The 13,276-nt window shown below is 46.7% G+C and overlaps 2 protein-coding genes across 2 annotated transcripts; one reads left to right on the plus strand and one right to left on the minus strand.

Annotated features, from left to right (window-relative positions):
• LOC8072532 (rop guanine nucleotide exchange factor 7) lies at positions 1,309-5,560 on the plus strand. The gene is made up of 7 exons (XM_002439860.2): positions 1,309-2,057; positions 2,152-2,268; positions 2,439-2,593; positions 3,792-3,866; positions 3,964-4,254; positions 4,388-4,756; positions 4,848-5,560. Exons 1-7 carry the CDS (start codon positions 1,769-1,771, stop codon positions 5,310-5,312), a joined length of 1,761 nt encoding a protein of 586 aa, XP_002439905.1. The 5' UTR covers positions 1,309-1,768; the 3' UTR covers positions 5,313-5,560.
• LOC8072533 lies at positions 9,903-12,692 on the minus strand. The gene is made up of 6 exons (XM_002441158.2): positions 12,386-12,692; positions 12,035-12,122; positions 11,709-11,869; positions 11,575-11,626; positions 11,441-11,492; positions 9,903-10,309 (listed from the first exon to the last, which is right to left on the minus strand). Exons 1-5 carry the CDS (start codon positions 12,482-12,484, stop codon positions 11,476-11,478), a joined length of 417 nt encoding a protein of 138 aa, XP_002441203.1. The 5' UTR covers positions 12,485-12,692; the 3' UTR covers positions 9,903-10,309; positions 11,441-11,475.

Here is a 13,276-nt window from a genome sequence, read left to right on the forward strand (position 1 = left end):
AATGCAAAACTCTATCACAGAGTCCAAGACACTTAATTACATATTATTTATGATATTTTGCTGATGTGGCAGCTTATTTATTAAAGAAAGAGGTAGAAAAAATAAGACTCCAAGTCTTATTTAGACTCCAAATTCACATTGTTCGAGGTAATAGATAACTTTAGACTCTATAATAGAGTCTGCATTGTGAGTGCCCTTAGTGAATTCGTTTCAGCTCGATAAGCCTCTGCGTACCTGTTAAAGGCTTAAAGCTAATTAATCTGCCGACGGCCTGCCGGCTGCCGAGCAAAGCTGAAACTTCCGGGTGGGGGGGCCAAAGCGAGCATCATTTCCGCCCGTTGCTTGCGGTTCCTCAGCACTCGGTCTTTGCTTGGAGCAGAAGTGAGTCTTCTTCTCTATTAGTGTAGTGATCCTAAGCCATCGAGCCAATGATTTTTGAAGATGGTTGGTGCAAGATACTCGCTCTTGAATTCCTTAAAAAGAAAAAAAAAAACAGTTGCTCTTGTGGGGACTGGGGCTGCAGCAGCGTGGGAGGCGAGCGACGGACAGGGAAACGACACGGGCAGGATTTTGCATGCGGCGGCGAAAGGACATCCTGCGGTCCTGCCGGCCCGCGCCCGCGCGCGGTTACCGAGTCAAACCCAAGGCGCTTTGCCTGCCTGACGTTGTGTAGATCCATCGCAGCCTTTCTCCGGCTTCCGTCTTTGTCTCGATTTTGAAAACCTGTGGCTCATTTCCCCGATGAGCATCTTTAGCTTCTCGGGTTGTGATGCTGCTCCGTATTGCCATCGCGCGTTCGAATTGCTATACTACACGACTACACGTATAGTACTACCTATTGCTTTGCTTCTCCATCTCCCTGTCGATACAAATCTCATGCATGCAACTTCTCATCATGCCTGGTAGTACGTATCCAGAAGACGAGTTTGCACCAGCGAGGTGCAATCCGTTGCGGGCACGTCGTCACCGCCGAATATCATATCCAAATTATTTACTGCTCGAATTGACCGTTTGATCGATCGATCACGTTGAACGGCCATTAAACAAATCCAGGACTACTGTATAGTAACGAGGAATCACCGAACGGTCCTTTTGCCTCCTCGGAATTTCCCGTGGCTTGCAGACACAGCAACCCATCCTCCCCTCCACATGGCCGGCCACCTGCAAAGACAGCGTGCAACGGCAACACGTACAGTGTACGTTGAGAGAGGAGAGAGAACGAAATATATAGCCAGTCCGATGGATCGTCGATCCATACGTAGAGACGACGCACCAGACGGTCCCGCCGTAGCTGCCACGCCGGCGCCGACCAAAACCTGCAACCCTCAGGCGCACCCCCCCCTGCGGTCCTGTGCTGTCCCCTCCCCCTCCCTCTACCAAAGACGGTGGTGGTGGTGGTGGCCTGGTGGTGGTGGGGGAGAAGCTGGCGGGCGCGGGCGCGGGCGCGGGCGGACGGGAAGATGAAGCCCACCAAGACAACTCAAAACCCAACGGTCACTCCTCCTCCCTCCTGCCTTTCGCTTCTTTTAAGCCTTTATTACTCTCCTCTCTCTCTCTCACACACACACACTCGCACACACCGTCTCTTTCATCGCATCCCACCCCCACCCCACGAGCATCCAGCCTGCCCTCTCGCCGCACGCCACGAGCGTAGTCGTCGCCGGCGAAGACGGCCTGCCTGCGTGTCTAGTCGGAGCCTGAGCCTCCGCCCTCGTGCTGGCTCCCGGGAAATAAACGACGCGAGAGGTAGCGGAAGCGGACGTGGTCGATGGCGAGAGGTAGCACGGGCGCAGGCGAGGAGGAGGAGGAGGAGAGGGCGGCGAGCGAGGCGCTGACGGCGGACTCGGCCGACGAAGAGGGGCGACGCGGGAGCAGCTCCAGCGCCAGCTCCGAGGCCGCCTCCTCCACCGTCTCCTACACTTACTCCCCGCCCGACGAGTGGCAGCAGAAGGTGGCCATCAAGACCTGCGTGTCGGTAGTGTCGGCCGACGTCGCGGTCGCGGGCGCGGGCGGGGCTGACGACGGCGGCAATGAGAAAAAGCCGCCGAGAGCCTCAGGTACGTAGTGCAACGCGAATGCAATCTCCAATCTGGACTAACAGCGGTCTGTCGGTCGATCTCACCGTCGTGCTTGTGCGAAATTGCCTGCCAGAGATGGAGATGATGAAGGAGAGGTTCTCGAAGCTTCTTCTCGGCGAGGACATGTCCGGGAGCGGCAAGGGCGTCTGCACCGCGCTCGCCATCTCCAACGCCATCACCAACCTGTGCGGTACGACGTGACCAAAACAACTTGTTGGTTAGCTTTGCACAATTGCATTGATTGGTTAGGTTAGCCCGGTTGCATTGCATTGCTTTATGCTTTCTTGTACGACAATTGCAAATTTGCAATGGAGTTTCGACTTGCTCTTGATGCCGTTGCGGCGCACCGTGTGTTTGCAGCGACGATATTCGGCCAGCTCTGGAGGCTGGAGCCGCTGCTGCCGGAGAAGAAGGCCATGTGGCGGCGGGAGATGGACTGGCTGCTCTGCGTCAGCGACCACATCGTCGAGCTCGTGCCCACGTGGCAGACGTTCCCGGATGGTACAAGGCTTGAGGTAATTAAGTGACAATAACAACTAACGCACTAAAATTGTGTCTTTACCTAAAAAAGTAAAAATTTGTGTAGAATTGATCATCATTTCCCAGCATGTTTCTGCAGTAAAATCTTAGGTATACATCGTTTTGTAGGACGCATGATTTCAGGAACAAGTTCATCTAAAGAAACATTGATATAAATCTAGTAGTGTACCTGTGAAGGTTTCTAATGAGCAATTGCAGCGTCTGGCGTCCTAGCCATGTGTGATTAAGCGCAAAATCTTTGGTGATTTGAATCTTCATGGTGCTGGATCGCGGCAAGGAGCCATTAAATACGTACTTAGCCGTTTGATACCTAATCTAGTGTATTAAAAAGGGACAGTTAAGCGCGTGATGTCTGAGGTCCAAAGAAAGTAAATAGCTCTCTTATCAATCAACAACCAAGAATAGAGTAAAGATCACATTAATGTGATGCCCGTTTTGGTGGTCACTTGTGCATGTTTCATCAAACTTGCCAATTCAAATGCCGTGTTCATTCCTAGCTGTGCCTGTATCTGCTAAGTAGTAACCACGAGATGCATTATAAAAGAAAAGAAAAAAAAACTGTTCAGAATGATGCTAATCCTGTTCATCCATCTGTATACCAATTTCCTGTTTAGGGGATGTTTGGATACCAACTAAATTATAATGAGCAGATAAAGGTGATCTAAACACTCTAGATTATGGGAACCACCAGAGTAATTTTTGTGATTGTAGTTCATTTATACTTCCATACTACTTAGGGATGAAAACGGATCGGATATCACCAATATCATATTTGTTTTTATATTTTTGGTCGAATTCGAATTCGAATACGGATAATGTCAACTATGTCGGATAAGATAGGATTAGATGTGGACATCATAAATATACGATTTAAGTATTCGGATACGGATACGGTATCGGATGTTGAACATTCGGACTCGAATACGGACAGATCTAAATCCTTTTAAACGAATTCGGTGTCAAATACGGTCGAAAAATATCCGTACCGTTTTCATCTTTGCTACTAATAAACCTCTAAAATACAGTACAGAGTTTCAAACAGTCTAGACTAATCCTCATTCCAGATTGCTATAATGTTGCAATGTGTAGTTCTATATTTCAAGAATCATTATGGCAACAATGTCGATGCGAGCAGTGTAAACTGATTAATAATTGTCGATTGCAATTTTTCAGATCATGACAAGCAGGCCACGGTCTGATCTGTACATCAACCTGCCGGCACTTCGGAAGCTAGACAACATGCTCCTCGTGAGTTTAGCATCACATGCCTATTTTCTATTCACAATTCTTCTGAACAAACGAACATTTTCCAACTTACTGACAAGTGACAATCCTCTGCTTCCAGGAAATCCTGGAAGGATTCAGAGATGCCGAATTCTGGTACGTGGACCAGGGCATCTGCGCGCCGGACTGCGACGGTTCCGCGTCCTACCGGAGAACGTTCCACCGCCGCGACGACAAGTGGTGGCTCCCGGTGCCCCGCGTGCCCCACGGCGGCCTCTGCGAGGCCACGCGGAGGCAGGTCGAGCACCGGCGCGACTGCGCCAACCAGATCCTGAAGGCCGCCATGGCCATCAACAGCAACGCCCTGGCCGAGATGGACGTGCCGGACTCCTACCTCGACTCGCTGCCAAAGGTCGTGCAGAACTCACGGACCATGACACGACGATGTCTGGACATTCTGTCCATACATCGTTCGAACACTCTGTGCCGGTATACCTTGAAGCTGACACGGTACACTTTGTTTGATCAATGTTTGGACGTGACAGAACGGGCGCGCGACGCTGGGCGACGTCATATACCGGTACATCACCTCGGACCACTTCTCCCCGGACTGCCTCCTCGACTGCCTCGACCTGTCGTCGGAGTACCAGGCGCTGGAGATCGCCAACCGCGTCGAGGCCTCCGTCTACGTGTGGCGCCGGAGGGGCGGCGGCGGCGGCCACGGCGCCGCCGCGAAGCCGGCGAGCCGTGCGGGCGCCAAGTCGTCCTGGGGCATCGTGAAGGACATGATCATGGACACGGAGAAGCGAGACCTGCTCGCCGAGCGCGCCGAGGGGTTGCTGATTTCGCTGAAGCAGCGGTTCCCCGGGCTCACTCAGACCAGCTTGGACATGAGCAAGATTCAGTACAACAAGGTTCGTCGCGTCTTTCAGAATGATTTGCTGGCGGTAATGATAGCTCAGCGAATGGCGGTCTGAACATCTTCTTTTTCCTCATGGTTATCAGGACGTGGGGAAATCGATCCTGGAGAGCTACTCGAGGGTGCTGGAGAGCCTGGCGTCCAACATCATCGCACGGATCGACGACCTGCTCAGCGTCGACGAGCTGAGCAAGCAGTCAGACAGCATTCCGTCCGCCGGCGTGGACGCGAAGATCGTCTGCAAGATCAACAGCAGCAGCAGCAGCAGCAGCAAGCAGGCGGCCACGGTGGTGCCCGCCTCGGGCACGCCGTACGCGACGGCGTACACCACGCCGAGCTTCTCGCCGGCGCAGCTGTCGAGCCCGTCCAAGATCGGGAGGGCCCTGCTGGTCGACCGCCGGTCGCACCACGTCAAGGGGCCCGCCGGAGCTACTAAGAGGACAACGGCGAGGTCCGTGGCTGACCGCGCTGGCGTGGCGGAGGTCGTCAAGGGAATTGTGGTCGGCAGCGCCGTGTTCGATGTCCCGACGGCTGTCACAGCAGAGATGTGAAGACCCATGGGTTCAGATCGAGGTCGCCTGTGGAGGCCTCTATGTGTAGTGTATACGTAGCTCGCTCGCTCGTCTGTGCGTGCCAGATACGTTGTGGCGTGTAGGAGTGTTTACTGTAGCATCCGAGGGCGGTTTCTCTGGTTGTCAGCCCTCCTCCGGTTGTAATGTTTGGCGCGGTGTCATGTAGGACTTGGTATGTTAAGGGAGTTAGGGCAACGGATCTAGTGCAAACTCATCTTCCGTGCAAACTGTGCAAACTCTAATCTGGACCGCAGGATGTTGATCCAAGGAGGCGCATGAGAGAGGTGGAAGGAGGGATTTGTAAAAGTGTGATTAAGAGCGGGCGGTTAAGTGCAAAATTACCCGATCTCTCCGCGCCCCTTGGATCAACATTCTGCGGTCCATATTAGAGTTTGCATAGTTTGCACGGGAGATGAGTTTGCACTAGATCCGTTGCCTTCTATCAGATCAGATGTTCATCGGATCAAAGCACCGCGCCGTCGCAAGACAGTAATCGTGCCCGATTTTTTTATCGGGATGTCCACGAAGAGACAATCAAGCCCGATTTTGACTCGCTAGTCTCATCGATGTTTTATCAGAGTTTTATAGATAGGGAACATATCCTGTGCAACCCAGCTTCGTATGCAACCTATGCAACCACCAATTAAGACCACAGGATCTAGATCCAACGTCTGAGGTTTTTTTCACTTAAACCCTCCCTTCTGGATACACACGGGTTAGATTTAAACCCACAGGTAGAGGGGTTTAAGTGAAAAAAAACTCAGACGTTAGATCTAGATCCTGTGGCTTTAATTGGTGGTTGCATAGGTTGCACACGAAGCTAGGTTGCATATGATACGTTGCCACTTATAGATATTATTAATAAAGATAAAGATGATAAAAATTTTATAGAAGTAAAGAATTTTATAAAGATAAAACTTTTATACACTATTTCTAAAATATAAATGCATTAGAAATTCGTTCATAAAACCTTCATATGGTCTTAACGAAACCCAATACATAATGAACGTCACAGCCGGCCTCTTGATCTCTTGAAGTATGCCGCGCGTGTGAAACATTCGCAGAACCTTCGCGGTCTCGCCTAGAATTTAAGGTGCACTAGTGTCGTTCGCATGAAATTTAGCCACATCAGCGGGTATTCCTCAGCCATTGGATCTTGATCGGGCGGCTCAATCACGGCTACGATACTGTTCAGTCACTTGCCAAATATTGTTTATTAACTTTTAGGTAATATTGATTTATAATGTTCTAATATTGTTTATTCACCGTTCAAATAGTGTTCGCTTACCAGAACAATTGTGTCGAATTAATTCTGCCGGTTCCACATTAGCTTATATGAAAGTACAGAAAATAAACGATATTTTTGTTGATGTATTTTTTTATAATGAGTATAACTAACCAAAAATGACGAAACTAGCGTAGTAATCTATAACTCTTATAAAGCAAAACTCCACTATCTCTTGACATGCAATGCGTCCACCTCAGTAGTCTATTATCAACCCCACTATCTATTTTCTCTTAAATTGCAAAACGTTCACCTCAGCAGTCCACTATCATTTGCCTCTATCAATTTCTCCTGACATGCAAGGTGTCCACATCAGCAATCTACTATCATTTGCATTAAAGTTAACTAGCACAAGAATTATGACATCCACATCAGCGAGACACATCATCCACTATGGATACAATTTTCAATGATTATGCTAATAAAAGAGTTATATATTTATTATATTCCTCCTTCATACCCGCGGCAACGCGCGGGGAATCCTCCTAGTATTACTTACTACTCAATACGATTCAAGGATGAGATTGATATTTTCGTTTTCTAACAAAGGGTTCGCTTTGCCTCTATTCTATATTTTGCACTGCTCATAGCGTTAATAGACCTTTTTCAATTCATCCTCCATCTTGATATCATTTCGATGAACAATATCAATAGGATAACAATATAACATCGAATAAAGACAGGATCACCTATATTAACAGGCTAAGCATCTAATATACGACTAAAGCTCTCTACAAACAGTCTACAAGTAGGGGCGAAGCTATGTTGTTGTTCATGATGCATTTAGTGAAGTGATCTACGAGAAAACATGAAACCAAGCTTCGTTGTTGTGTTTGTTTGTGTGGTGGTTGGAGGGGGGGGGGGGGCAAATGCACCCAAAAAGAGAAAATGCAAAAATAGTAGGTTTGATAATTCCCACAAGTTCCGATGAAGACTCCTCAATGAGGAAGACAAGTACTCCCTTCACACTCTCTCTGTCTCGTTATTAGAAGTCATTCTGGGGAAGGACCGACCTGAACCAAAAGAAGTCGTTCTAGCCACTGACGTTAAATTTGGAGTCGTTTTAGCCTCCGACGTTAACTTTGGACGACGCTACTCCTCGCGCTTCGGCTCCCGCGCCGCATATTAATAGTCCGCGATCGATCTCTTCATTTCCCTCGCCAAACTCCTCAATGAGGAAGACAAGTACTCCCCCCGTATCGTTATTAGAAGTTGTTCTGGGGAAGGACCGATCTTAACCAAAAAAAAGTCATTGACGTTAACTTTGGAAGACAAGTACTCCCTTCATACTCTCCGTATCTCTTCACTTCCCTCGCCGCGTTAATAGACCACTGCGTGTGATACTCTCCCCATCTCTTCGAAGACAAGTACTCCCTCCATTTCTCGCCGCGTTAATAGGCCATCGTGTGTGATACTCCCTCTGTATCTTTTTACTTCCCTCGCCACGTTAATAGGCCACCGCGTGTGATACTCTCCCCCATCTCTTTGAAGACAAGTACTCCCTCCATTTCTCGCCGCGTTAATAGGCCATCATGTGTGATACTCCCTCTGTATCTCTTCACTTCCCTCGCCGCGTTAATAGGCCACCGCGTGTGATACTCTCCCCATCTCTTCGAAGACAAGTACTTCCTCCATTTCTCGCCGCATTAATAGGCCATCGTGTGTGATACTCCCTGTGTATCTCTTCACTTCCCTTGCCGCGTCGCGTTAATAGGCCACCGCGTGTGATGTCCCTAGCCTCCGACATTAACATTGGAAGACAAGTACTCCCTCCATATCTCTTCACTTCCCTCGCCCTCCGACATTAACATTGGAAGAGAAGTACTCCCTCCATATCTCAACACTTCCCTCGTCGTGTTAATAGGCCACCACGTGTGATGTCCCTTTAATTTAATCATGTCATCAACTTCACGTCGCATGCCGCTCGACAAATACTCCCTTCATACTCCCTCTGTATCTCTTCACTTCCCTCACCCTCTGATATTGACATTGGAAGACAAGTACTCCCTTCATACTCCCTTCGTATCCTCACTTCACTTCCCTCGCCCTCTGATATTAACATTGGAAGACAAGTACTCCCTTCATACTCCCTCCATACAAGTACTCCCTTCATACTCCCTCCGTATCTCTTCACTTCCCTCGCCCTCTGATATTGACATTGGAAGACAAGTACTCCCTTCATACTCCCTCTGTATCCTCACTTCCCTCGCCCTCTGATATTAACATTGGAAGACAAGTACTCCCTTCATACTCCCTTTGTATCTCTTCACTTCCCTAGCCCTCGCATCGTCAACCTCACGCCACATGCAGCTTGACAAGTACTCCCTTCATACTCCATCTGTATCTCTTCACTTCCCTCGCTGTGTTAATAGGCCACCGCGTTTGATGTCCCTTTAATTTAATCGCATCGTAACACCACACACCTCCCTCTGTATCTCTTCACTTCCCTAGCCCTCGCGTCGTCAACCTCACGCCACATGCCGCTTGACAAGTACTCCCTTCATACCTCCTCTGTATCTCTTGATTTCCCTCACCGTGTCAATAGGCCACCGCGTGAGATGTCACTTTAATTTAATCGCATCGTAACACCACACGCCGCTAACCGCCACCACACACCAACTCCACCTCGCACCGCATGCTTGATATAGAGGGAGTACCCATAAAGAAAGTCGTCTAGGGCAACAACACGGTCTCCAAAACCGAACTTTGACTCCTTGTTTTTATAAAAATATTTATCAAAAAGTGGTATACGTATAGTTTTATGAAAGTGTTTTTCAAAACAAATATATTCATATGGTTTTACATTTTCAAACTTAACAACTTAAAAGTTATTCATGATTTATATTCTCAATGTTTGATCCAAACCTTGTGCATAACGATTTTCTTTATGGGCATGGAGGAGTACTTCACTAGAGTCTAATTAAGGTTAACATTTCTAGTCTCATTGTGTAATCTATTATCATGCCTAGCAGATATTAACTCTACCAATTTCAACTGATTTGATTTAGATTTTATAGGACGCGACAATATGGTATGAAACGCAGGCGTCCTTAACACCGAAGGTCTTCTAGGTGTGCCGCCCTCCTCGGTAGAACAAGGGGAGGAGACTCAAGCCTCCCCCCAGAAGGTGGAGGACCAGCGCAATGTCAGCAGCTTGGAATTTCAAGCGTCTTTTGTATTTCCATCCTGTTTTCACGTTAGTTCTTTTTTTGCTTAGCTTTGTAACCCACAAGGCAAATACACCACCTGTAGATTGCTTAGCTTTGTGAGTGCACGGGTACAAATAAGAATAGTAGAAACATAGTATGCACACTCCAAATCTTTCCGAACGATAGCGGCAAAGGATGCACATGGTACATGTAGCCTGCAGGTGATCCTACGAGTCTGCGACTCTTTGGCAACTGGTTTTATAAAACTACCACAGGCTGACCTACTAGCCCATTAGTAAGTTCAGAACTGCAACTAAACCACGAGAACACAGGGGGAAACATGAATACAAAAGGACACAGCCTACGTCCACATCTGTCCAGGTGTGATGATGCATCTAAATACTGCCTCCACCGACCGGATGGATGTAGTCCCGACGCCAACTTTCAACAATTACAACTATTACTTTCGATCCATGCCTGACGGCTCGCATCAACAGTCCCAACACTACAACAAAGCAAGCTCAGCTCTACTCCTTTTATTCCTGAAAAGCAAAAGGAGAATAGGATGTGAATAAAATGATGTGGCCATTGAGAAAGCATTGCTGTAACAGGGGTTGCGGGATGCTAGGATTCAAGAAAGTGCAAGCTGTCATGGTAAGTTCTACTTCTATGTGTCACCGTTACCCTTAGTGCCATATATACCTTCTAGGTAATGTATGCACTCTTTACATACACTACAATAATCCTTCTAGGATCAACACCACTAAAGTGGTTGAAGAAAGATTGAAACTATACTCTGCTACTGTTTTTTTCTTAACAAGTAACACTTACCAACAACTTAATTATAAGCTAACACTTGCAACGGATGCAATACCCCTTGCCATGAATTGAGATTTAGAACAACTAATCCACCAAGCTCTGCCGTTCACTTCAATCATCACAAAGTACAAAAAAATATGTTTGCTTCCAAAAAGCTAGTGGGCTGTACGAGATGGTACATATTAGGCTAGGAGGTAAAGACTGATGGTGACGTAACCTGTTCTAAGCTGCTAAGATAAACTTTCTACTAGTTAATTAAAGCTTACACTTCATAAAAAGTTGATAGTTTACAGCCATCGTTGTCAACCTCCACTACCATGCAATCCGTTTCAGATTCAACTAGCAAGTAAGTCTTGTACAGACTTTTGTGATTATTTTTTCAGAATGGAGCTGGGATAATGACACAAAATATAAAAGAAAGATATGTTTTCTTGAAACGAAAAAAAGGAATATATGTTTTGAACTTCCTAAGATTGGAATAGGATACCTAAGCTGCATAGATGATCAAGGGCAGTACCCCTGGAGACAGAAAAATTGATAAGGCTTTAGCTTATACATCACATCTCACAATTAGGTTCCTTGTATGAAGACAATCAAACTACCATTTGCTATAAAAAAAATTCGAACAACTGCTGAAGTCCAAGTATATAGTCTAGGCTCATTAAGATGTAAGATCGAGTTAAGTGCTGCTGCTAACCACCTAAATACAACTGTACAACGTTGTTGACAGCAAGACATGACTCAAAATGGGGGCACCAACAAAGTGAGTAGCACCGGTGATGCAAGCATAACAAACACCACAACTAATGAAAAGCAAAAAATAGAAACTGTGAGGTGTCCTATATATGGTATACCTTGATCACAGAAAGGAGAGTTCTCAGCAGATTGTTCAGTAATACAGCGAACCTGAAAGTGCAGTCTAGCATGTCAGTGTACGTGCGCATCCATGTATATTCAAGGTAATACACAAATTAATGCAATGATATACCTTGCCACCAATCACCTCTAGTAGCAGAGCCATCCGGGTTGTCCTCCTTGTACTGGATTTAAAATTCAAAATAAACATTAGACTTAACTGCTCCAAATGATCTGTATACTTATATATAAAAAAGTTCTACGTACGTTTGTATGTGGCTCGTTGGCTGGTTGCTTCTGTAAAGTGCTGCTGTAGAACTCCCGACCACCGTAATGCACGGATGAGCCAAAGTAAGGGGATTCTGATGACTCATTTGGATAAGACTGTTTTCCATCCTTGTAAGTAGGGCGGCCATGGGATTTGCCATCTGAGCACGAATTTAAACTTCCATAGTTATTACATCAATAATGCTCCAGATTAACTCTAAACTAAGATGGTAAAAAAAAAGGTCTTAAGTATCGCTTTGGTTATGAACGGAACCTAAATTCGAAGAGAAAATATCAAACTCACAGGGTTACCAAGAACTACCTACCTGTAATGCTACTGCCATTCTGTCCTCTGGAGCTCTGCTTGTTCAGCATCGTGTACAAGTCCGACTGCTTTGCGTCATTTGCGCTCCCCTTGAATGCAAAACAAAGTCACAATGTCAACGTCATATCCAAAATAGATTATGCAGAATCCTATAGCTCCTCTATTATCAAAATTACCCCTCATCATATATATAGTTAAAATAAATTGAGAAACCGTTGAGCTCTCTCCACAAATCGCAACATAGTAACGGACCCATCAGCAAATCGCACCAATTCACTAATTATGAAAAAAAAAATCCTAGGACTCCAAGAATCCACCAGAACGATGGCGTGAAGAGACGGCCCGTACATACCGCAGGCGACGCGGAGAAGACGGTGCTGAAGTACCCGCTAGCCGGCGGCGGCGCCGCGGCTCCGGCGGCGGCGGGGGCCGACTTCTTCTTCGTATCCATAGGTAGGGTCGTTGTCTGCGCTAGCGGCTTCGGGAGATGGGCCTAGACTCTCGAGAGGATGGAGCCGTGAACACTTCAGGCGGAGAGAGATAGGTCACGTGAAGATGGTCGTTGTAGGCGGCGGCGCGGAAGGGAAGGAAGCAGTTGGTTGTTCGCCTCGTGGCGTCCTGCTCCGGCCAACATCTGTGCCGGCATTTAAAGGCCTCGACGGAGCGCCCCGGTTTCGCTATTTCCGAGATCTTAAGGGGGCTGCGTGGAGAAAATTGTATTTCGCTTTCATCCGCCTTCAGACTTTGCAGAGTGACAAATTATTGATAACAAAATTCCGAACATCATAACTGCAAAAAAAATCTTTTGACAAATACCATCCCCAACAAATTGCAACCCAAAGGTCAAAGAATCGTGGAAAAGCTCATCTAAACCGCAACTACTGCATTTGTTCCAAACTATAGTTTAGCTTGACTTTGTAATAAGTTAAACTTTTCTAACATTGATTAAGTTTTTTTAAAATATGGTAGAAACATCTAGAGTTCAGTTAAATGCACTTTCAATATGTATTTCATAGGTAACATAACTTACTAAACAAATTTCATGTTGTAAATGATGGTGTATGAACTTGTAAAATTTTAAAAATTAAATTATTGATAAAACCAAAATAAGGGGAGAACCCCTCTCCTTCGTGTACTCTCTGCATGTATATGTAACCTAGCCCACACGACTTATAAGGGGAGCCAAGCCTTCTTTCTCACAAGGTTAGATGATTGACTTCAAATCAACTTCCCAACAATTAAC

This window comes from Sorghum bicolor, chromosome 9, assembly GCF_000003195.3.
Source record: "Sorghum bicolor cultivar BTx623 chromosome 9, Sorghum_bicolor_NCBIv3, whole genome shotgun sequence".
Lineage (NCBI taxonomy): Eukaryota > Viridiplantae > Streptophyta > Magnoliopsida > Poales > Poaceae > Sorghum > Sorghum bicolor.

Coding starts and splice junctions, on each gene's coding strand:
- LOC8072532 (XM_002439860.2), top strand. CDS start 1,769: ATGGCGAGAGGTAGCACGGGCGCAGGCGAGGAGGAGGAGGAGGAGAGG. Junction 2,269..2,438: donor CGCCATCACCAACCTGTGCG/GTACGACGTGAC, acceptor GTGTGTTTGCAG/CGACGATATTCGGCCAGCTC. Junction 4,255..4,387: donor ACCTCGACTCGCTGCCAAAG/GTCGTGCAGAAC, acceptor TGGACGTGACAG/AACGGGCGCGCGACGCTGGG.
- LOC8072533 (XM_002441158.2), bottom strand. CDS start 12,484: ATGGATACGAAGAAGAAGTCGGCCCCCGCCGCCGCCGGAGCCGCGGCG. Junction 12,123..12,385: donor TCTTCTCCGCGTCGCCTGCG/GTATGTACGGGC, acceptor TTTGCATTCAAG/GGGAGCGCAAATGACGCAAA. Junction 11,870..12,034: donor GAATGGCAGTAGCATTACAG/GTAGGTAGTTCT, acceptor ATTCGTGCTCAG/ATGGCAAATCCCATGGCCGC.